Source organism: Onychostoma macrolepis, chromosome 14 (assembly GCF_012432095.1).
Source record: "Onychostoma macrolepis isolate SWU-2019 chromosome 14, ASM1243209v1, whole genome shotgun sequence".
Lineage (NCBI taxonomy): Eukaryota > Metazoa > Chordata > Actinopteri > Cypriniformes > Cyprinidae > Onychostoma > Onychostoma macrolepis.
Genome location: NC_081168.1, coordinates 19,878,510 through 19,903,655, shown reverse-complemented (window position 1 = coordinate 19,903,655; position 25,146 = coordinate 19,878,510). Strand labels below are relative to the sequence as shown.

Genomic DNA, 25,146 nt, shown 5'->3' with positions numbered 1-25,146 from the left:
TCACAAGAAAAATGTCAGAGCTCTGTGTCAGTTTGTGGATTTTGGAGGGATTCACTTAAATGGTGACGAAATCCCAGACTTCATTTCAGTAGATACTTCAAATGGGACATCCGTTGTGGGATAGACTTCCACCTGCATGCAGTTCCTTCATGGTCTTTGAAGACTTGCATCTCATACTATTCCAAGATTTTCTGAATTAAGGGACCTTAAACTTTGTAATGCTTTTAAATTAAAAATAAGACGCCGATTTTGTGGCACATATGGAACTAGATACCTTGCCATTACAGTATTACGAGATTAATGATTGGTAGACTATTTATTCTAAATAGCTAACTGCCCAGATAAGAGACTTTTTCATCTTGAAAGGCATCTTAATGCTGCAATCAGACTTGACTTTGACTTTTCGTGTATGGTCATTATTTCTAATCTGACCCCACTGGTATCAGACTGACCGTCGTGTCACGTAACAACTCTAAAATAAATAACAGCTGGTCCTGCAGTTCAGAGCATACAGAGTAATAGTTGGTTGATTTTGTAGATGCGACAAGCTTAGATGTCAGTGAACCATGTGACTGGATTTGACCAATTACCCTTATCAACCTCTACAGCTCTCTTTTTACACACTGTGAAAAATGCTTGTACTAGCATATAATCAGGTTAAGCTTCACTGCATATCATAATATTGATGTTTTAGTGATTTGACAATTAGAATGGTGTTTTCTTCTGAAAGTCCAAGCACTGATCTGAGTGAGATGTTTTAATAGAATGAAAAGTATGGTAGCTGTTTTGTTTTTCAAAAGCATGTCAGGACATGATGAATGTTGAATCATTATAGATCAATAGACATTCATTAATGAGCACAGAAGCATTTTCTGCAAGCGTTGTGCTTAAAAAAAAAAAAAAAGTAAAAATTGAAAAATAATGTCATTGTTTTGCCATAAAGGCAAGACATCATTGTTTTGACTAAGGATCGTTTAAGGCTTTTTGTGCACATAACAAGCTGTTTTGTTAACAAAAGATACATTTTTCCATATTTTTACATTAAGCACAGTTCAAAGTCTTTTTGTCATATGTCCCATTACTATCTTCCAAAAAAAATAAAAAAGCATCACTATGTCATGAGTTATTATGAATTAATGTATGTTTATTGGAAAGATGCTTCATTGTGTCATTCCCAGTCATTCATCAGATTGGCTTTTGAGACACTGTTATTTACCACAAGCTGTTTTGATTGTTGGAGACTGTTTGAGCTTGATTGTCATTTTTTGAATGCCTTTTGTTTGTTTTCTGGTGCTCTATGCATTTCCTTCCAGACTCTTAGAGAGCAGCTTTGGATGCCATGAAAAGGAGCGCTCCTCTAGCCATTTGATTGGATGGGAACGCTGAAGTATTGGCAAGCCACTCAGAATTGCCATGTACCCACCACACAAGTGCGCACAGACACACACACACACACACTAGAACACACACAGTTGCACACCATGTTTTCATTGTCCATGATTTATTTGGATTCTGAAGATGTCGTGAAGTTCTCAACAGTCTCCCTTTCTGTCTTTTTTTCAGTTTTTCTAATAGTGCAAGCGGCTTCGTGTCTAGTGGCAGCAGTTCAGATTCAGCATATGAAGTTTAATGAATTGTTAAATGAGGGGTTTTCAAACTGGAAAGTTTGAGAGAAAACAAACAGTTTTTATGGGTAGCATACTTGACATATTAACTTAAGATAATGTAACACTTTCTTCTTGCCACTGTCACTTTTAGCTTTGGGGTTGTGAGGTACTATTTAACTTAATAATAGTGAGTTTTATTTATATAGCGCCTTTCCAAAGTAAATATTTTCCAGATAATATTTGTCATTTGTTTTGACTAGTACAGCGGTGATAACACTTTAGTATAGGGACCAATACTCACTATTAACTACACTGTAAAAAAAAAAAAAAAAGTTGAGCAAACTAAAAATTTTAAGGCAACCAGCTTCAGCAGATTTTTGAGTTTTCTCAACTTGTCGTTGTAAGTTTATGCAACAAAAATTTGAGAATCTCCCACAAAAATAAGTTGAGCAAACTCAAAAATCTGCTGAAGCTGGTAAAAAACATTTTTTTTTAAGTTCGCTCAACTTTTTCTTTTTTTTACAGTGTAGTTGCTTATTAGCATGCTATTATTAGCATATTGGCTGTTTATTAGTGCTTATGAAGCACATATTCTGCATGACCATATTCTACATCCTTAATCCTACCCAGTACCTAAAATGAACAAAATACCTTGCTAACTATAAGCAGCAAATTAGAAGTTTATTGAGGCGTAAGTTAGAGTTATTGGTTTGTTAATAGCAAGAATTGGACCTTAAAGCATGACCACGACAATATAAAAACCTGTTGCATTTATAATATAAAGCTTACTATTTTTCTCACACTGTATAAATGAGAAATATATAGCTGTGTATATAATATTTATAACTTTTATTCCTGTTCTATTGTCAGTCCTCTGTCGTGTGTGTCATGTGTTCCCGCCTCTTGTTTCCTTATTTGGTCATGTTCCTGTCTTTGTTCTGTGTGATTATTAGTTTATTCAGTTCAGGTGTGTCTAATTATCAGTAATTGTCATGTGCATTTAGTTCCTGCCTGTTCAGTTAGCTTTCGTTTGGTCTACTCGTTATTCTCCGGTGTTCCTGTCTGTGTCAGCCCTGCCTTGTCTGCTTTGAGTTCATTAAAGACTGTATTTGAGTTTATCCTCGTCTCCTCGTTCCTCCCTGCTGTGTGCACCGTGGCATCTATCACATGTATTATTTATTTTTGTGTAAAGTACAATAGGTCCTAATTGGAGCTGTGAAGTAGCACATACTAGATTTGCGTTGCAGGCTTGCTTTGATAACCCAATGCTGTGGTTCTCATTTACGGTAATCAACTTTGTTAAAAGCCTTAAATGCAGGAAAAGGTTGTACAGATCTTTACACAGTCCAGAGCTGTCTCTCCCTCTCTCAGATATCTCCATATTCATCTTTCGCATATTTTTTCCATTCTTTCCTATCCCTATCCTAGACATCACACAGTCTCAGTAAACTGTAAGATGTCAGTGGGCCCCAACTTAAGAGCCTCTGTTAGTTCTCCAGCTAACTTAAAATCTGCTGTGCAGCCCTTTGGCATTTTATAATCACGTTTTTTATTTATTCTCCTTTGGTCTTCCAGTTATTGCGGAAGCGGCTGAAGCTGTAAACCTTGAAGTTTTCAAAGATGGCTTCAGCCTGCTAATGTACTTTCTTTTATTTGTTCACTTTGTTTTGCCTTTATGTCTTGGGCATTCTTTTAATCTTTTCATTCATCAAGCCTACTTTGAAACTCGGTTCAGGCTGTAAATTGCAGATTGTGCGACAAGAATACAGGGATAGAAAGCCGTTTTAACACAGGCAAGGTTGTCATCACCTCCTTTTGAGAAGGGCTGTGCAGTGTCATCCAGCATTTCCAATGAAAGAGCGTTAAACTTCAAACATATCCAGAACTCTTTGTGGTTTTCTGAGCTTATTGCTCTGTAAAGGACAGCATTCATTTTGGAGTATGTCATGCTTATTGCCATTCAAGGGTTCTTCCCATAGAATGAATGAATGAATGAATGCTGCAGTTCAGTACGTGTCCTGGTGAGACCAAGTTAAAAGTTTTGACTGTTAATTGGGAGTGGGTTGGAATAGTTGGAATGTCTTTTTTTTGTATAATTTTTATTTTAAATTTTAAATTTGGAATTGAGGATTTAGATAGATGCATCCTCTCTGAGTGAGGTTTAATATGCTATGCTTTAGCTTGTTAAACTGTAAATGTTGAATAGCAAATCTCAGCCTGAAAGCGAGACTTTGCATTTAGCTTCAGTATTTCTTTAGCGCTGGATATTTAAAAGGGATGAATTTTCATATGCAACTTCTTAGAAAGGGTTGTGCTGTTTAACATTTACACTTTTAAGCTTGATTATTGTGAACTGCTTGTTCAGACAACCCACTGACCGGTTGATTTATGAAAATATGTAGTTTTGCAGAAGGATGCACCGAATGAAATTATTCGTCCGAAAATGGCAACAAAAATGCAGCAAACATGGCGGCAGTGTGGAAGCATTCAAAACTGTTTGAGAAAAACAGCGAGGGACTGTTTAGTACCACATCGCATGTCTTCAATGAGAAGAGGAAGCAGTGGTTGTTGCTGATTACTGTATGATGATTGAAATTGTGAAGTAGCCTCAATCAGTTAGTAAATTAGTAAATAAACTGCAGAATGTTACATTTTCTAATAAACGCACAAATTTCATGTATTCTGACAGCGCTGCACAAGCTCGTTAGCCAGGGTTCAAAGTCCAAAGCACAAGGAAAATCTGAACTGAAACAGTGTTATGATTTTTTACAAGGCATGTGACTATGTGATACGTGCGACAAACATATATTCGTAATGAGAATCATTTATAAATCTGCTGTTATCAACAAAAAGAAGCACTGAGGTCTTCCATGTTAGTGGAAATGTTAATATTGTAATTTTACTGTTCTGTAAAATAAAAATTAAAAAGGCTGCATTTATTTGTACAGTAAAAAATTGTGAAATATTATAAAAATTTTAAATAACTGTTTTGTATGTGAATATATATATATATATATATATATATATATATATATATATATATATATATATATATATATATATATATATATATATATATATATATATATATATATATATATATATATATATATATATATATATATATAGTAAAATGTAATTGATTGCCGTGATCAAAGCTGAATTTTGAGCATCATTACTCCAGTCTTCAGTGTCACAGGACCTTTCAGAAATCATTCGAAAGGCCAATTCACACCGCACAGACAAACGGCAACAAACAAGTTGGCTCAAGTTGGCTGTTGAATTTAGAATTTTATTAAAAATAACTGTCATGTTCACACTGCCCCAACAAACACCAACAAACTTCGAGTCACAAAGAGTCAAGTAACACGGTGTCTACACCGGACGCGACAGTTGTCCCATCGTGCCGCATCTAGTGTATACAGCGTCCCTGATTATAATCAATAGAACCTCTATTGTATTTTGTCTCGTTGCACCGCGCCGCTCGCGTCTGGTGTTGATGGTGGAAGTCTGATTGGGGACAAAACTGATGATCCTGTAACCAGAATCAAAATTTTATTGTTATTAATGTCTTTGCGTGTCATTCTTCACCTGAAAAGATGGCGAATAAAAAGGAAAGAGGCCGTGGGTGGAGCACGCTTTAAGTGAAATATGCGCATCGTCATGGAAACGGTTCGTGGCACGTCAGAATTTGTTGTAGTTTGTTGGAAAACCCTTTCACACTGCTCAGACATTCCACGACCAACAAACGGCGATTAAGCATGTTCAGTCGGGTGAAAACAAACTCCAACCAACGCCAACAGGGGTAACATACTGATCCAACAGACTAGTTTGTTGGAGTTTGTTGGCATTTGTCTGTGCGGTGTGAATTGACCTTAATATGCTGATTTGCTAATCAAAGTGTTCTGTTTTCCTTCTTTTTTGTCTTTAGCCAATCAAATGCCTGATTGAAGAAGGGGGTCTCAAAAATGGCCAATTTTTTACTAACATTTTAATTTTAAGTTTAACTGTGCTTTACTGGTATACTATTTGTTAAATAAATTGATTTATTCTTTGAAAAGCAAGACAAAACAATAAAAAAGCATATTTTGGCTATTTAATTTATGCAATGGTGAAAAAAAATTGGCAAAATACATGGGGGAAAAAATGCAAAAAACTGTGTTGGTATTCGGCCTTTGGCCCAGTGTTTCATTTTGTTCGGTTTTGGCTTCGGCCAAGATTTTCCATTTCGGTGCATCCCTAGTTTTGCCTTTCCCTGACATTCATAGGATGCCCTACCGCGCAGTATTTCAGATCTTGAATTACATTTGGTCCTGATAAATGTGAAGTTTGTTGTTTATGCATTGTGTAATGAGGTCGTAATTCATATGATGTCAGATTAATTTAAATGATTTATTTACTGAAACTCTGCCTCCCTCTTACACTGAAAGTCTTTTATTCCAGATGTTTCTACTGATGTTTTGGCATCATCAGCAGACAGTGACTGGTTTGATCTTAAGGATTTGTTACTTCAGTAGGCAGGCGAAACCTGCATTTTGTGAGAATATTTCAGCAGTTGCTCAGTTAATGTGTTCACACTGACAGACTTAGTGTTGGGGGTCAACAAGTTTATGTACTGATTGCTATTCAAGAATAATACACTACTGTTCAAAAGTTTGGAGTTGGTGAGTTTTTTATTTTTTATTTTTTTAAAGCCTGCATTTATTTGATTGGAAATACAATAAAAACAGTACTATTGACAAACATTTATTATTATTGTTATCAGTGTTGAAAACAGTTGTGCTTAGTATGTATATTGAAACTGGGGTACTTTTTCCAAGATTTTTTAAATGAATGGAACGTTCAAAAGAACAGCATTTATTTGAAATATACATCATTATAGACAACATTAATGTCTTTTTATTGTCACTTTTGATCTATATAAAATATTGCTGAGTAAAAGTAATCATTTCTTTCAACAACAGCAACAACAAAACAAACTGACCTGTTTGTATAATATAATGTAATATATGTGGATGGATGGATAGATGGATGCAGGAAGAAATCTAGATAAACTAGTTGAACTCACTAATTGACCAGTCAATTTTCTGACACATTGTTGATTAGTTGACCATCGTGACCCATGACTAATGTGCCATGACATCCATTGGTGCCTCAGGTCGTGAGCGATGCCTGAGCAATCATTATTGGCAATTCTGTCAATATTGGCTTTAACAGATGTTAACACTGTTAACAGCATATTTTTATGATTTCCCTGCTGTTGTTATGATGCAGTTGCAAATGGATTTCAGTGTCTATACCAGAATCCATCGGATGTTCTACATCAGCGGAAAAAAAATTCCAGCATTGTTTTTGACTGCACTTGACGTGCACATATGCACATGTACATTTACCTATACGCACATCATCTCCTACTGACATGCCGGCTCCCACACATACACTGCAGCATAAAGGATGCAGCAGTGCATGCTGGGATACAGAATGAACCCGTTAACCCACCGCGGCCCCTCGGCTGCCTGATGCAAGAATGCCCCCTGTGGAGAAACACACACACACACGTACACGCACATTTATCCCAACACACACTCACTTTTTAATGTCTGTTTTTGAATGTCTGTAAATCTTTCATATGCACCCAGGCAGAGGAGACAATTTTGTTCTCAGCTCATATGATTAGTTAATGGGGTTTATTTTAGTGTTTTTCAGTCATGAGATGCAAGAAGAAACGTTGATTAAAAAGAGATCAATACTTTTGTTTCACAAAGATGTGGTAATCCATTTGCTTTAATGAATAGTTTACCCAAAAATTTACATTTTGAGCAGACCGAAAACGAGTTGTGAATGGATCCGGCAGACTAGATTCGTTAAAAAGATTCTCATACGTTTCTGTTTCTCATACGAAACTGTTATAACTTGAAAAGACTTTAAATAAATGGCATATGAGCTAATTTTATGACACTTTTGGATCTTTACAACCCCAGCCCAGCATATTCTTCTCAAAAAAAAAAAAAAAAAAACTGGTTTGCGTTAGGAATTCATACAGTTTGAAACATCAGGATGAGTAAACGATTTCTATATTTGCTCAACTATTTTATTTTATTCTATTCTATTCTATTCTTAATGTTTCTAGTGCTGTCAAACTATTAATCGCATCCAAAATAATATATATATATATACCGTATTGTCCCGAATATAAGACAATGTTTTTTTCTTGGAAATACATCTGAAAAAACGCGGCCGTCTTATATTCGGGGTCTAGACTTTGACATGTCAGTAATACACCCACAACAATAGGTGGCGCCAAAAACGCATAAAACGAGTGAGCCATGAAATATGTAATGTAATGTGTGTTGTAAAGTCGTGACTGTCATGTTAGCCTGACGGGACCAAACTTCCTCTTTAAGTGATTTTAAAACATAAGACAGTACCCAGATTTGAAGACTACAATAAGATTTCACTTCTACTGATAATAAAATTTTGGTTGGCTACTATGAGATGGATAGCCTAAATGTTATATAATTCAGATGGGCTACCTGTTATTTCAATGGTATATCAAAAAGAAATTTTTCAATGTCATTGTTGGTACATTTTTACCAGTATTTACCATAATTTCAAAACAAAAATTAAAATAGGAAAAATATGCAATTTGAAAATAATTTAAGAAACAAATGTGTTTTACAGAGAGAAAAAAAAAAAAAAAAAAGATTTGGTTTTCAAAAAGCCTTTTTCTAAAAGGTACATCTGGAAAAAGGGGGGTCGTCTTATAATCAGGGTCGTCTTATATTCGGGACAATACGGTATATATATATATATATATAATATAAATTACATGAATATGAATATATACATGTAAATAAATGTAAATATTTTCAAAATATAAACTCTATATGTGTGTATTTATATACAAAATAAATATGCACAGTACACACAAACAAAAACATTTATTTTGCATGCGATTAATCTCGATTAATCGTTTGACAGTACTAAATGTTTTTCATGTCATCAGAATTGTCAGATGCATATTTAAATCAAGTGGAAAGGACACAGTGTGTATCTGCTGGTGTTTTGACCTGTTTTATGTGGCGTGTTCGAGACGCTGTTGCATGTGCATGATTTGCCCTGTGCATTTCAGCATAAATTTTTAACCCTCTAGCACACTGGAGAGCATTTGTTAAATGACGGATGGAAACCTGCAGCAGCTGTGTGTGTGTGTGTGTGTGTGTGTGAGATGCATTTGTGCATTTAGGCTATAACTGCAGAGCACGCAGCTTAACGCCGTACTTATAGTATATCACATGCAACTTGTCTGTGAGATACTAATGTCTAAATACACGTGTATGCATTAAATTTAATGTGCAATGCCGTATGTACAACGTTACTTGCTTTGGTTTGTATTTCTTTGATGTGTAGAGTAACTAGAGTGAACCAAAGACCCAAATTGTCATCAGAGATGCAGAGCACTGGCACAGAGATTAGTGTGTTTTATAATCCGGAACTCCATGTAGAGCGACAGGAGTCAAATCCTCAATTCTGTCCGGCATCAAAGCTGAATCTGATCTTGCTGTTATTATCTGAGCTACGCATTACAGCTCAGGGACAAGTTATACTAGTATCTCATTAGTATGATTCACAGGGTTTACTTTAAGGAGTTAACCTTTTGACAGAATCAGTTTAGAATCAAGAGACTTTTGCACAACCAAGCATCACATTTACTTAAGATATAAATGTAAAAATCGTGATTTTGTTTTTTTTTTGCTGAAATCACAGATCTTTAGTTCATTCCTGCTGGAACTGTGTTCCAGGCATTTAAAGTAAAGTTTATTTAAAATCACATTTCTTAAACTTTTAGGGCTCAAACATTGCAGTTATCCATTCTTTGAAAGAAATTATGTGGTTTAAAAAGAAATTGTATTCATGCTTGTTGTTGGTTTTCTCTTTTTTCTAGGGCTATATCAAAGTGTCTTTTTGGTAAGCAATGATCCAATCTGTTTTAATGGTGGAAGGACAATGTAAACACTTCTCACACAATTGTACATACACCTTTTCTAAGTGTTTGCACAACATTGGTGGAGTCAAGTGTCATATCCTCAGGGTCATGCAACAGTAGTGATATCACTCTAGCAAGAGTCTGAAAACCTGTATATCACTCTGTATTTTATTCATAATATTAAATATTATAATAATTTTATTGAATGTAATTTTTTAATAATTTAGTAATATTATTCATATGTAATTTTTAATTATTTCTTTTTATAGTTTTACACATCTCTATTGTGTAAATGCAATGCTGATTTTAATTGTATTTTAGTTTTTAGTTTTTATTTAATTGTATAATTTCATATATAAAATGTATAGTAGATTGTACAGCTTTCTTTTTTCCTTTTTCTGTTTTCACTGTATGCATGGAAAATTCAGCAGGTTATAGGGTACAACAGGGCCAAAGACACACCTTAAGAAAAAAATTGCTATTCCCTGCACCTAAAATGCATAATTGCTAGTGCTGTCAAACGATTAATCGCGATTAATCGCATCCAAAATAAAAGTTTTTGTTTACATAATATATGTGTGTGTACTGTGTATATTTATGTCTATATAAATACACACACATACATGTATATATTTAAGAAAAATGTTGTTTATATATTAAATGTAAAATATAAAAATAAAAATAAATCTGTAATATAAATAATATAAATGTAAATATTTGAAAAAATATATACTAGATGTTTGTGTATTTATATATACATATGTACAATAAATGTACACAGTACACACACATATTATGTAAACAAACTTTTATTTTGGATGCGATTAATCGTTTGACAGCACTAATAATTGCAGGAAAAACTATATATGCTTGTATTGAACATTAATGGAGCAACAGATTTTGTGTGAAAATAAGTCATACAAGTGGTTTATTTTGTTTAAAAATCTTCTAAATGTATAATGTGGCAAGGGAAGGCCCACAGTATTGATACAAATACTTCAGCTAAAATAATGTTAATACATGTTAAAAACAATAACTTTAGCAAAGTTTGTACTATTTTCTGCTTATTTTGAAAAATAAAAAAAAATATTTCTTATTCAAAATAAATATACTGTCATTAAAATGTTAATATAAAAAATATATTTTAAAATACAGAAACAAAATTATTTTAAAAAGTAAAGATTCTGAAAGCATTGAAGGAGATCCCATACTAATTGAATATAGATTTACAGTAGTAACAACAAATTATATTTTTTTATATGATAGGATTGATATCATGTTTTTAAACATGGTGATTATCTCTAATATGGACACCCAACATAATATATGATATTTACCATCTGAATCTAACCATGTCATGTCAACAAATGGAAAAGTCAGCCTTCTGTTAGTCTCGCGTAGGTTGAAGGTCTGGAATCCATGGCAGCTTTCATTGGCCAAGGCCCGCCCATGATGTCAAACAACCAATCACAGTTCGTTTCATTCCGTTCCGTTCAGAGGCACGTTTTGGGGCATGGAAATGTGGCCGCAATAACAGACTGGTGTGTAAAACTCTCGGATGTATTTTAAAGATTCTATGCCACGAACTGAAATCTGACTGACTGAAATCCAATTTTTCATGGGGTCTTTAATATTGAACCAGTGTATTTGTTTGGTCGAGTTTGTTTGTTTAATGTTGCCATAGTAGTCGGTCTGTGAATGGGTTTCATTTGAATGACAAAGGAGCTAACGGAAGCCCCTTCTGCACTGTGGGGTATTGGCAATACAGCTGTAATCATTTACATCGGAACCTTCACTTGCCAATAAGATCATTTGGTCACCATGATTTCTGAATTATATTTAAATCTTAGGGCCGATTTCGATGTTTTCAGCTTCAATTGCATCACAGACATAGTACTGTAGTGATCTGTAGAGGGTATGTGGAGGGCAGTCATATTTTGAGCTAGAATTCATTTTCTTTGATGTCTCTCCTTGAGCAGAGCCATGAAACCTAGTCTCTTTTTTTGTGGAAGACGTGCCAAACAGTCTGAGCTTCTGTTTTCTAAGAGACTCACATCTCATTCATTTAGGTTGTGCCGTGATTGAAGTCAGGCAGATCCATGGGGCATAAACATGCTGCCACACGAATTTGAGTGGAGTTGCAGAAAAATGCCGCCTGACAGCTTTTGGATGTTTTGATCCATCCTGGAGACGAGACGCAAGACTGAAGTAGCCAAAAATTGGAATTCTTTCAGATCTGTGGCAGGAATTGCTTTCAACTTCACTGTCTTGCATGCTTAGACTTTCTGTTACCACCATCTAGTGTTACAACCATAACAGCAGCTAGAGGATCAGGGCTACCGTTCAGATGGTATTAGCGATTCAAGGTGAATTGAATTACAAAAATTATGAATGTTTTCAAACGAGTTTCTGTCACATTGTTTACACTTTTGAGGAAATCAGCGTGTGGCTTATTTATAATTGTCTCAGCACATTTAGGTGGGATTCAAGAGAATTTGAACAAAAAAAAAATGGCACTTCACCTTTGTGTAAATGCATAGGTGAGATGTTTGATAAGTTTAATTAGGTCTATTGAAAATGTTTTCGTTTTTTGGCCTAAGTGTGCGCATGATGTTTTGTTTTAAGCCAAAAATAGTATTTTTGGCTTTTTTGTACATTTTAGATTATTTGTACATTATTTGTGATTTTTAGATTATTTGTGATTTTGTTTTTTTGTTTTGTTTTTTGTACATTTTAGATTATTCCATTTCTTCAAACTGGGTAAAAAAATTATAAAATTCTTTAGAAGATAATCTCCCTTTTAATAAAACAACTGTCTCATTGGTTGGTCCCACCCCTCTGACACAAGTTATAAGATGATTTATTGTGGCATCTGGTCTCTCCTGTTAGATATCCTGACACGCAATACCAGAGTGACAACTGTCATGTACTTTGTGTGTGTGTGTGTGTTTACAGTAGTGCCTCTGTGTCTTAGTTTTTTAAGCTGCAGTGCGTTTTTTCTTTTATTATTTTAGTGCATACAGGAAAAGTTATTGTCAGCAGAGACATTTGTTAGTATATTTTTATTTATATTTATAGGACTAAACTGCCTAATTTGTGTGTGTTTAAGTAAGTATTTATTTTGTTTTATATTACCATTCAAGAAATTTAGGGTTGGTAAGCTATTTTTTTTAATTTTTCTTTTAGGTTTTTGAAGGAAGTCTCTTATGTCAATCAAGGCTGCATTTATTTGTATATATATATATATATATACTAACTAATAATAATAGCTGTTTTCTGCTTTATTATATTTTAAAATGTAATTTATTCCTGTGATGCAAAGCTGAATTCTCAGCATCATTACTCCAGTCTACAGTGTCACATGACTCTTCAGAAATCATAATAATATGCTGATTTAAACATTTCTTATTATTTCAATGTTGAAAACAGTTCTGCTTAATATTTTTGTGGAAATTGTGATACTATTTTTCAGGATTCTTTTATGAAGAGAAAGTATGAATAGCATTTCTTTGAAAGAAATATATTGTATCATTGTATATGTCTTTTTATGGTCACTTTGGATCAATTTAATATATCATTGCTGAATAGAATTATTTATTTATTTATTTTATTTTTTATTTTAATTTTGCAGATTTTTAGGGTTACTGATTTGAACAAAGCCCTAGCTATAAGAAATAATATTGCTACTTGCCTTAAAAGGAACCACAAAAACTGTCTATTCTTTCCCATCAAAATTGCAAATAAGCCTGTTTGTAAAAATAACATTTATTTTCCATTTTCCATTAAACAGGGCTTTACCATGGTTGATCATGAGGTATTTATTCACAAAGTGATTAACGATTCCTTCTATAGGGTCTTCTGTCAGTCAGCCCTGGGAACCTGAATTCATTCCAGGGGCCGACAGCATGAGACAGCAGATCCTCTGTGTTTCTGAATAAAGCCTAAGCCTTTTGTGATCGCCCATGTGTCCTTTAAGAGACACCCTCCCCCTCCCCCTCTCCCTCTCCCAGCGATAACCCCCTTCCCCCTCTCTCCATCCCGCTCCTCCTCTCACACCCCCTCGCCACATTAACAGCTACCATGACGATACACACTCATCGTTTGCCTTCAGTTGGAAGTGACGTTGGATTTGGGACGATTGTGATGCGTGATGTCATTCGACTTGTGTGTGTGTGTGTGTGTGTGTCGAGAAAAACAGGATCCTTCTTCCTCACAATACAGTTTTCGTATAGGAATGACTGCATTGAGCCTGATTCCTTTAATTATTAATCAGCAGAATGTGGGAAAAATCTGTGGAAGCTGAGCATCGGAAAGAGAGAAAATATGGATGGCGTATGAACATGCACTAGGTATGTTCAACAGGGATGCGTTACCATAACAACCTTTTCCGAAAGGGCCGCCCACTAGACTGTGTCAGTGGGCATTCCTGGGAGTGAGCAAGTGTTGTAAGGACCCCCCCTCCCAAAAAAAACAGTGCAAGCTCAGCCCCAATGTGATTGGTCACACCTCCTCTCTCTTTGTGTGGACCAGAGCATGCTGGGTAAGACCCTGGAGTGAATGCTCATTTGTCTGTGGAAGGCTCTCGGAAGGATCCCAAAGTCTGCTTGGATTTTAGGAGCTGGAGCCGCACGGAATAAACCAAGGTAGAGCTTGATCTTCTTCTCTCTTTCATCGCAAGCACGGATGTGTTTCTGTCGCACGTTCGTCCATAATTAGGCTGCGTGCCGTGGCGTTGTCAGAATGAATCACAAAAGAGGGGGTGGGGTTGATCGGGAGGTGTTTGGACAAAGAGCCCAAGCTGTGGGGGGATTGTTTACTACGGCGGCGTCAGGCGTGAGCGCGTCTTCTGCGTGCCTCCTCCTCCATTATCCGACAGCGAAAACGCCTCCAGAGCAAAACGCATTCACGTTCAAGGATGGTTGTCTCTCTATCATCCTCTTTTTCTCTTCGTGTCACGTCATGCTTGATTTTTTGCGCACTTGTGTTGTATTAACCCTGTCGGGACGTGCTGATCTCACCAGGGCTGTGATGCAGCTGTTGCAGGCGGGTCCAGATAAAGACAGACTATGTTTTTAACCCCTCGGTACATGTGTCTGTGTCCCCCCCCCCCCCCATCAGCCATCAGGCGAGCCCCCTGCTCCGGGCCTACAGTTAGAGGGGGCGGGGGTGGACAAATGGAGCAGGACGGTCTGAAAATGTCTGCCATTCTCTTCCTGTCTCCCTGCTGGGGGTTAAAGCTGACAGCAACATCACATGTTTTCCATTTTGCTTCTGATAATGCAGCTCTTTGTTGCATGTGAGGTCACTTCCTGGTTTCCCAGCTATCTGTGAAAGTTTCCATGGTTCAGTTCAGACAAGCTTTTCCACCCAGAGCATCTGGAAGTTTAATTCAGTATTTCTGTTTTTGAGGGGTTTAAGGCTTTTCTTACTATAAAGTACTGCACAGTGATGATATCCGGTGCCAGTACCATAATATTTTAATACTGAATGCATATGTATCATGCATGTTCGTATGCTATTGACATCTAAAGTAATTAATAACATGCTTTTTTTGTAAGAATTGTTCCTCTTTACATTTTTTATGAACGTAAAACCATATTTTAGTGCAAGAAGCTTTCAGAACATTTCTGTTCACATTATTAATAGCTAATTATAAACTTACCCTTGTTTTACTATAGTAACAATATGTGCTTAAGTTAAAAAATGTAGTTAATGATAATTTGTAATAATGTGCCGTGTAAAGAATATGATCATTAGTTTCCGTGTAGTTAAATTCACAAACAAATGGTCTTATCAAGTCAAATTTATTTGTATAATGCTTTTCACAATACACAGAAATCTTAATATATTTGTGCCTCAGTCGTATTAAGCAGATTAAAGATGGATGTTAATATAGTTTACATTTTGTGATGATGCAAGCAATCAAGACGTTGAAATATGATAAATATATAATGTCCTATGCGAGTATAATGTACAGTTGTGCTCAATTTGACATACACTTTACAGTATCTGCAAAATGTTAATTATTTTACCAAAAATAAGAGGGATCATACAAAATGCGTATTATTTTTATTTAGTACCGTCCTTAAGATATTTCAAATAAAGGACGTTTACAAACAAAAATAATAGTTGAATTTAGAAAAATGACCCCATTCAAAAGTTTATATACCCTTGATTCTTAATACGGTGTTGTTACCTGGATGATCCACAGCTGTTTGTTTATTTTATTTTATTTTTTTGTGATAGTTGATGAGTCCCTTGTTTGTCCTGAACAGTTCAACTGCCTATTCTTCAGAAAAATCCTTCAGGTCCCACAAATTCTTTGGTTTTCCAGCATCTCTTGTGTATTTGAACCCTTTCCAATAATAACTATGATTTGATGTCCATCTTTTCACATCCAGAAGGAAAAACCATGCATTAAGAGCAGGGGTGTAAACTTTTGAACAGAATGAAGATGTGTAAATCTTTCTCGTTTTGCCTAAATATCGTTTTTTGTTTCATTCAGTACTGCCCTTCAGAAGCTACAGAAGATACTTGCATGTTTTCCAGAAGACAAAATAAGTTCAATTTACCCTGATCTTCAAATTCAAAAAGTTTTCACCTCCAGACTCTTTAAGGCATCGTTTTTCCTTCCTTCAACTATTATTTTCTCTTGTGGACTATATGTAAACACCTTTTATGTGAGATATCTTATTCAGGTCAGTACTAAATAAAAAATAACATGCATTTGTATGATCCCTCTTATTTTGGTAAAATAATTAACATTTTACAGATACTGCAAAGTGTATGTAAAATTCTGACCACAACTGTATGTATGCATAGTTGAACATGCTTATGTAAGGAACAGGGCGGGAACACAAACCCAGATTAACTTGTTCTTTTAATCATTTGTACCAAAACTTACAAACTCAGCATTTACTGCTTTGAATCATTCTGATGAATCTTTTTCTAAATTAACCCACTGAATCGACATCTGACTCCCTGAGCTGCGAGTTATTATTCTCATTGATGTCTGTCTTGAAATTAACCATAATTTGTTTACAGAAGTTGAGCATCATTGTCATTACTCAGAATCGAGTATATTTGTTGGTAGTTTTTTTTTTTTTCCCAGTAGTGTTTCATTATTTTTTTCAACGTTTCCTATTTTTTTAAATAAGTCATTCTGGCCACTAGTCTTTTAGTCCGAACACACCATGACAGTTTGCTGGCGATGTTTGCGTTTCAGGACTCATTGTAAAGCAGAGAGCTGGTCGCATCCTGCTGCTGAATGCTATCACCACCATCACAACACGCATGGACCATCAGAGAGATCAAAGCTGGCTCAGGAAGCAGAGAGCAGCTCCTCCCCTCTGTCCTCTTTCACTACGGCTATTGTGTAATGAAACCAATTTTTCTGGAATAAGACCCAGCTTGATCTGAAAACGGCGTTTATGCCAAAGTACACTTGTGTGGTGAGGAAAAACGTAATGATTGTTTGAAGATTTGGATCATTCTTGCCTTTTTCTTAGTTTCTCGACGGGAGCTTTATTTTTAGAAGTGACTCAACAGAGCTTTTGTTTTTATTTTAAACCTATGTAGTGTGCTTTAAGGCAAGCATTGCTTAATTCCCTCTTACCTTCCTTTCAGCAAATCATCTAATTATTCATCCACCCTGATAAGATTTATGTGTCCCCTTCACTTTATTTTCTACACTTGTGCAGTTAAGGTTTTCTAGTTGAGGAGCTCTGTGCGAGATGTATTGTAGTGATGAACTGTGAGAAATCGCTCTGACCGCTGGCGAAGTGATGTTTGGACTGCAGTGTGTTTACTATACAGTGTCTGTGGTCACGAGTGACTGGGCCGCAGGACCGCAGTCCCAGTCGAGCGGCTGGAGCTCTTTCCTGGAAGGAGGAGGAAAACAGTGATGTCAGTGTCTGTGAGGAGAGGTGGTCTGGCGTAAAATATCTCGCAGGGGAGTTAGAGAGTCCTACACCGGTGAGGATGAGGAAACGCCATTAAATGACTTAAATGTATGCATGATTAGGAAATTTAAGTGTTATGCAGCTTTTGCTAAAAATTTATTTCTTTATATTTATTTTCGGTTTCTTTTCATTTGCTTTTTAGTCAAAGTTTGGTTCAGTTTGCAGCTTATTCTGGCCAGCAACTTCCCACTTATTCAGAAAGAGTTTTTTTTGTTTGTGTTTTTTTCCAACGAGCATGCAAAGTGAGTACTGTTTCTATTGTTTTTCTGCTTTTTAGAGTGGAATTTATATAAAATGGTTGATAACACAATAATAGACCTGTGTGAGAAAAAGTTTTGTGTTAGCATTAATGCAATAGCTAACATGAATTAACAGTGAAGTTGAGAAATACTTTATTAGTATACTTTATCAGAAGATTAGACAACTTTATTACAAAATACTTTATTTTATATTTACCTTTAAATACTCTTAAATAAATTAGATTTACAATTAATGTATTTTGATTGGACACAAATTAACAATGAACAATTGTTAAATGTAAGTTCATGATAACTGCTGCTTAAAATACTTTATGGTATAGTTTTTTAAATTAGATTTTCATTTTAATTTTAGTTAAAGTTTTAGCAATTTTGTTGTGTTTTTGTCATATTTTTTTTAATAAAGTTTATTTTATTTCAAGTAATGAAAATAGTTTTTGTTAACTTTAGAAACCCTCTTACCACTTCAGATAATTTCACTGCAGTGTTGACTTAGGGACATGTGTGAAGACGTCTCTCTGCATTAGGAAAATAATTAGGCCTAGTACTTTATTGGTTTTGGCCGAACAAAAATTTTTAATATAAGGCAGAATGTAATATTCATGGATATCTCATTGAATTCCTACTACGTGCCTCAAAACTTAGTATATTTCAAAGGATTTAATGCAACTAACCTAGACAAATCTATTTGATTAGTTCTTCCTTGTAGCATGACTTTGTTTTCAGGTGGATTAAGCAAGTTTCAGTCAGCGATTGGCATGTTTGTGTGCAGCATGCAGTATGCGGTCTGTGCATAGTCAGGTTATTCACTAGTACATCTTTAGACTCTTGTTTTGCACTTAAGACTGATATTTCTCAGGTGACCTCGTAGTAAAGGATATTCTTAGTTCTACATATGTTTGTGCTGGGATCGCCTTTGAACCCAAACAGCTCACTTGTCTAGTGTCCTGTTAATCTCGTGTTAATTGAACACCTGGGTTTTTTGAGCAGGTTTGACAGCCTCCTGGCACCAGGCCAGAGTGTAAATGGGACACCTATGCATATCTATAGTTAATGTCTCCGCTAGAAGAAACTTAACCTTTCATGTTCGTCTACAATCAGATTCCTGCATCTACCGCCCCTGATAACCTGCATCAAACAGATCTTAGGTCAGTGTCTCATCTTTATCAGTCTGCCTAACCTCAGCGTGTCTGATTGTTGCTTTCCACCTTCACATGGACACTAGTTCACTTTGTGCACTCCTCACATGTGTTTTGTCCTAATCAGCTTACCCTTGTTCTTCACCAGCCAGGAAGGTGCATTACCAGTATGTTTCTGTCCTCACTTTGCATGCCTGATAACCCGATTTGGATCCTAAGGGCCAGGGATCCATGCTGAGCTCCATGCTGACCCAGGTGCCAAGGCCTGCTGGCTGGGAGTGTTGCCTCATCTGGGTGTCTCTTCCAGGGTCTGTACTGGAGGTTCTAGCACCAGATGTTCTGTGCTATTTTTGGGAGAGGTCTTTGAGTAGTACAGAATGTGGGTCGGTCCGGAGAGCAAGTGTTAAGTCTGTAGTTAAGGATGATAGAGTTGTGTCAAGGGCAAAGATTTAATCTCAGCAGGCTAAAGGTGGGATCTGTCATTTCTGCTGCGGTGCTTTTCAAAACCAGAGACTGAAGATTAAAACGTTGGAAAGTGGTTTTTGTTGCACTGCCAGCAGTTTCTTGCCAAGGTGCGGTTTGTTAGAGTGTGTTTTAGGGGTCAGCTGATAAGGGGTTTTTAAATGTCATTGCCGATATTTGCGACCAATATAACGCTGATATACATAATACAAAATAATGACAGCAAATGAGATTTATTGAAAAATTGCTGAAATGAAGTAAACACTTACTTACTTATTTAGGTATGACCAGTATATTGCCACCAAGTGACCTTTTTATTAATTGATATTTAATTGGGCATGCTCATTTTTGCATATTTTTGCATTTAGATTGCATTCTGATTACATTTAGATTACATTTTTACCTCATGCTCTTTCCCATCACCTAGCACTTATTTATAATTTTAAAACATTGTTAAATATATTTATCAAATCTCATAGTCTCTGAAAAAATTCACTTGTATCATTTTAAACTCTTTAGCATTTTATTTGAGTTTTTAGCAGATAATAGAGAATTTGAATAACATTGTATCTTTTTTTTTTTTTTAAGAGATTATATCGAGTGATGCAGATAATCTCAAAATGGTGAAATATTGGCCAATTAATTATATTATTAATGTATTGTGCTTGTGTGTGTGTGTTTAAAACATGACCTTACACATTAAAACTTTTGGTCAGTTCCTCAGTCTAGAAAGTCATGACACCTGTTCTGAATTAAAGCCGGCACTAACCTTTTAACCTTTCACCACTGAGCGAATCTTTGACCTTTGATCTTTGTCCTTTGCAGGTGATGTTTCTCCCATCAGCATGTCTCCCATCAGCCAATCCCAGTTCATACCACTGGGAGAAATCCTGTGCCTGGCCATTTCTGCCATGAACTCCGCCCGTAAGACTGTCACACAAGAGACTCTCATCGAACACCTAGCAACATGCTTCCCAGGTAACGTCCTTCAATGATATCACAGAAAATCAGTGAACAAAATGCACTTAAACACTTTTAAAATAATGTCACAATACAAAAAGTCATAATGATCCTAAAATATGTTACAATTATCTTTTTGCGTCTCTTATTTTTTCAAAGCATCTGTAAGTTTTACATGCTAAATCTGTTTTATAATGGTTCAGTGATTTTAGTTTCTTCAGTTTTTGCCAGTAACGCCAATCGTAACCATTTACACAGCCATTTGCACATGATAATAGCCATATCCTGGAACGTCTGGGTAAAGTCTCATATTTGGAGCTTTATAAACAACGATGTGGTCACAGCAGTGATACGGAAAGTTTAACATCTGTTGTTATATGCTATTTTGCAGAAACACAGCACAGGATAATGATGTTTTGCTGAAATTAGTGGTTGGATTATGAGGGAAAATGTGTTTTAGTATTTTCTCAGAGGATGTGGTCGTAACAAAATGTTAACAGTACACACATACATAGTGAATGAATAGACTTAAGTGTGATGCAAAACACAAATGTATTTTATTTTTTTTTTTATGAAATGTTGGTTTTAGTTGCTTATTTAAATACAATAATTAGTTCTGTCAATTGATGAAAAAATTAACTAATTAAACGCACATCTTTTCTTTAAATTATTCGCAATTAAGTGCAATTAATCCCACCCAATATTAAAGTTTTTAAATATACTATTATATTGCAATAATTTCACATTCAATCTTCAAATCAATGTAGAAACAACATAAAGACAGTACATTTTTAAAATTTGTTTAATGCCATTTTTTTTTATGACTGAAGGCGAGTATTACTGATACCAATCTAGGAAACTGTTCTTTTTTCCTAATATTTAACCATTGACTATAGCCATTCAACATTACAGTGTATAATTGAGAGTTATCTATTTTAACATTTATTTTATATACAGTAGTCAACATTTGAAGTGGATCAAAAAAGTTCATCAAAGTTGTCCTAAGACAAGAACGGGTGTTGTTCAAAATCCATGTATAACATATAGGCTAATCCTGCTATTAATCAGTGTTGTCATCAATGGAATTTCATGCCTCATCTCTTTTGATGGTGCCCAGACATGATTGTTTGTCACAAGGTGTGAAGTGGCTTGTCACACATTCGTAAAGACAAGAGTGCACCAAAAAAACTGTTAGTTGTTCAGTACTTCTGTGATTCACCTGAAGTCACAATGGACTAGAAATGCCTTTTAAACATTATTGCCTGCAGTGCAGCAGTGTAGTGTCTTTGGAGTGCCTCAAGGAGTCAGCACAATGGTCATAATGGTGATGCACTGGATACTGTACTGTAGTCACTCTGTGTGGAGCATCAGAGCTTGAAGCAGGACCCAAAACGGGAAAGAAAGCTTTTTTAGTTCAACAAAACAAGATGTTATTGCACGTTACAGCAGATCAAAACTCTTGAGTTCGTATTGTAAAACAATTATGACTTGCATGGTTTAACAAAAGCTACAAACAAGTCATTAACAAGAAACAACCGTTATGCATTGAGACGACCAGTCAGTAGTCACTGTTACCACCTCTGACATTGATCGCAGCCTCACATCGCCTGTGCATGCTTGAGATAAGGTTTTGGATATTGTGTTGAGGGATGGCTTACCATTCCTCCAGCAACAGACTTGTTATGCATGAATTGTGAAAGGAACACATTGGTTTTAGGACAACTTTGAAAAGTTTTGATTCAATTCAAATGTTGACTAGTGTATATATTAGGGCCGCCCTCGACTAAGGATTTTTCTGGTCGACTAGTCGGTCATTTAAGCATTAGTCAACTAATTGCACGTTTATTAATAAACCATTTAAATGGTTTAAATGGCAAAGGTATAGGCCTATACGGAGTTTCGCGCTCCAGTTCACAGAGACCGAGACGGCAGAAAGCGCATCCTGTTTGCTTTCATTTATTTTACAAAAGCGCGTTTTGTTGTTATTGTGAGTGCACACAAATAAACATAGAGTCTTTACAGTTTCGAAAGCTGTATTGCTCTTATCTGTATGATCAAAAATGAGGGAGTATTTTAAGAGCAAGTGAGCGCACCTGTGCCTCCATCTGTCCTGCAGTAAGCACTACTGTTCAGCTTCCACTCTCCGCACAGACACTTGAACAGCGCACATTTCTCTAGATTAACATTAGATTGAGCAGCCATGTAAAGTTGCTAATACTTACATATTTCAGATGATAAGTTATATTTGAGGTCGATGAATGATAGGCAAGTGTTTGGATGTCCTGCATTACCACAAAGACCAGCCGTTAATGATCTGCCCGTCATGGACTGCGTGACTTCGCCTGTGGATTTAAAAAAAATAAATACAATTTTCTGCAAATAAAAAATTTGGGTCGACTGTTAGGGGGCAGCCCTAGTATATATTATAATAAATGTCATATTTACCTTTGCCCTTCAACAAGTCGGAAATATACAGAAATTGGAAATTTACAGAAATTTAATAAGGTTATCAAACACTAAATTCTATATTAAATATAGATGAATCCTTAAAGGAACACTTCACAATTTTTGAAAAATGTGAAAAAAAAAAGTCCAACTCCCCAAGAGTTAAACAGTTGAGATTTACCGTTTTCGAATCCATTCAGCCGATCTCCAGGTCTGGCGGAAGCACTTTTAGCTGCAGCTTAGCATAGATCATTGAATCTGATTAGACCGTTAGCATCACGCTCAAAAATGACCAAAGAATTTTGATGTTTTTTCTTATTTAAAACTTGAATCTTCTGTAGTTACATCGTGTACTAAGACTGACGGAAAATGAAAAGTTGCGATTTTCTAGGCCGATATGGCTAGGAACTATACTTTCATTCCGGCATAATAATAGCAGGCGCAATGATATTACGCAGCGCTGCTTGCACAGGGAGTGTGCCTTGCAAACATGGAGACATTTGTGAGAGACGCTGTGTAATATCATTGCGCCTGCTGCACCCATGGTACTGCAGCAAAGTTCCTTGATTATTATGCCGGAATAAGAGTATAGTTCCTAGCCATATCGGCCGTATTTGTGTATGTAATTGAAGAGCACATGCTACGAGCACAGTATAACCGCTGACAGGACAGGAAAATTAGTTTTTACTGACATATGGCCTGACAACATCTCATCTGACCGCAGTTCACTGATGTTTGCTTGAAGCTCCTCATCACCTGTACCGTTTCCGCATTCGTTTGAGTAGCCCCTGTCTCTGAGGCGAAGTTGGAGTGTACGTCTGAAAAGTCTCCTGTTTGATGTGCTTGTAAATATGTTCTGTGTCTGAATAAATGCAATTCTTGCCAAGAAAAAAAGAGACAGAAGCAGCAGTTGTGCGTGAGGTGGCAAACCCTAGCTCCGCCCTTGCGCTAACTGCGTTAAATATTTTTAATGCCGTTAAACTGGAAAAATTAATTGCATGCATTAACAGGCTAATTTTGACAGCACTAGTAATAATCCATTATTAATTGAAGTGTAAACTATGCAAATGCACACTATGACTGGTTGATATAGCTAAAGTTCCTGGTTTCTGATAGTCAAGACATTTAAATCAGAGGTGAAATAAGAAACAAGGAAAGATTGTGAAGTTGGTCTTTAGTAAATTTGATGGCTAAAAAAATAATTGCCATATTCAATATATTGTCTAGCCCAAATTGTATTGGCACTGCCCTAATTGTTTCATTACATGTTAGTCATGTTTTTTGTGCCAAACAGATTTGTCAGATTCAGCATCTCAGTAGTGTGATGTTGATTACGTCATGTGAAAGTGAGCTGAAGAGATGCAGCAGATGCTGAGTCATAATGAGCTCTGTGTCCCTTATGTTGTGAGGCAGTGCGGTTGCTATAGAATCAGTAGCGAATGCTGAGGTTGCTATAGAATCATGACCTCATCTTTTCAGCTCACGCCCTGAACACAAAGCTGTACGTTCACACACCTGGATCATAACCTCTCCACTTGGACAGAATCAGGCAGGTCAGAAACTGTGTGTGTGAATATGGTACCTGAGTTGGTTTGGTTTGATTCAGTTTGTAAGGTTACCTTGAACTGTTGTAAGTCACTTTAGATAAAAGCATCAGCCAAAATAATACATGTATATATGCATTCGAGAGCCTTTGTAAAAGTCATATGGTGATTGTTTTGTTCTGTTAGACAGATAAAAGTCTGTTGGAGAGAGACTCATATGGGGTGCATTGGCTGTACAAATAAAGAATACAGGCATCATTGAAATGTAATATGTTATTCCACAGAGCACATTTTCATATGACTCATGTAGCAGTTCATCTCACTGCAAGTATTGCAGGATAGAAAATTCCACCCCCATGAAGTTTTGGTTTGGCTTCAAATCCATTGATGTTTATTTTGGAGAAAGCTGCTAAGGATGTTGCATGGATCCTGTCGTAAAAATAAGTCTTTATTTTGGTGAGGCACACAGCATCATATTATTATTGCCTGGTTCCTCATTTTCCAGTTCAGGCCAAAGTCTGTTTGTTTGGAGCAAAAATACACCCTTTTTCTGACATCTGAACGTAAAACATTGAGATTGACAAGTTCTGCAACACAGGCTCAGTGTATTCTTCTGATGTTTTTTTTGCTGTGTAGTCTAAAAGAGAAAAAAAATAAGTAGTTGTTTAGTTGAGTTAAAGTCATCTTTTTTTTGTAATAGTTTATCATTATACTTAATGAAAGAAAAATGGTCAGTGGTTAGTTAATGGAGATTTTAGGATTAGACTGGTGTTTTAGGGTACAC

At 35.9% G+C, this 25,146-nt stretch overlaps 1 protein-coding gene across 11 annotated transcripts in view; it reads left to right on the top strand.

Annotated features, from left to right (window-relative positions):
- The window catches only part of stox2b (storkhead box 2b), a 70,316-nt gene that overhangs the window by 33,834 nt on the left and 11,336 nt on the right, over nt 1-25,146 (top strand). For 5 of the 11 annotated variants that reach the window (XM_058797979.1, XM_058797977.1, XM_058797971.1 and 2 more), the window contains one exon: nt 20,239-20,391. In XM_058797979.1, the coding sequence (XP_058653962.1) occupies nt 20,259-20,391 (133 nt within the window). In that variant the 5' untranslated portion in view covers nt 20,239-20,258. Of the gene's footprint in view, nt 1-14,094; nt 14,238-16,819; nt 17,569-18,555; nt 18,961-18,984; nt 19,260-20,238; nt 20,392-25,146 lie in introns of those variants that run through there. The other 6 variants (XM_058797978.1, XM_058797975.1, XM_058797974.1 and 3 more) reach the window with 6 other exon arrangements.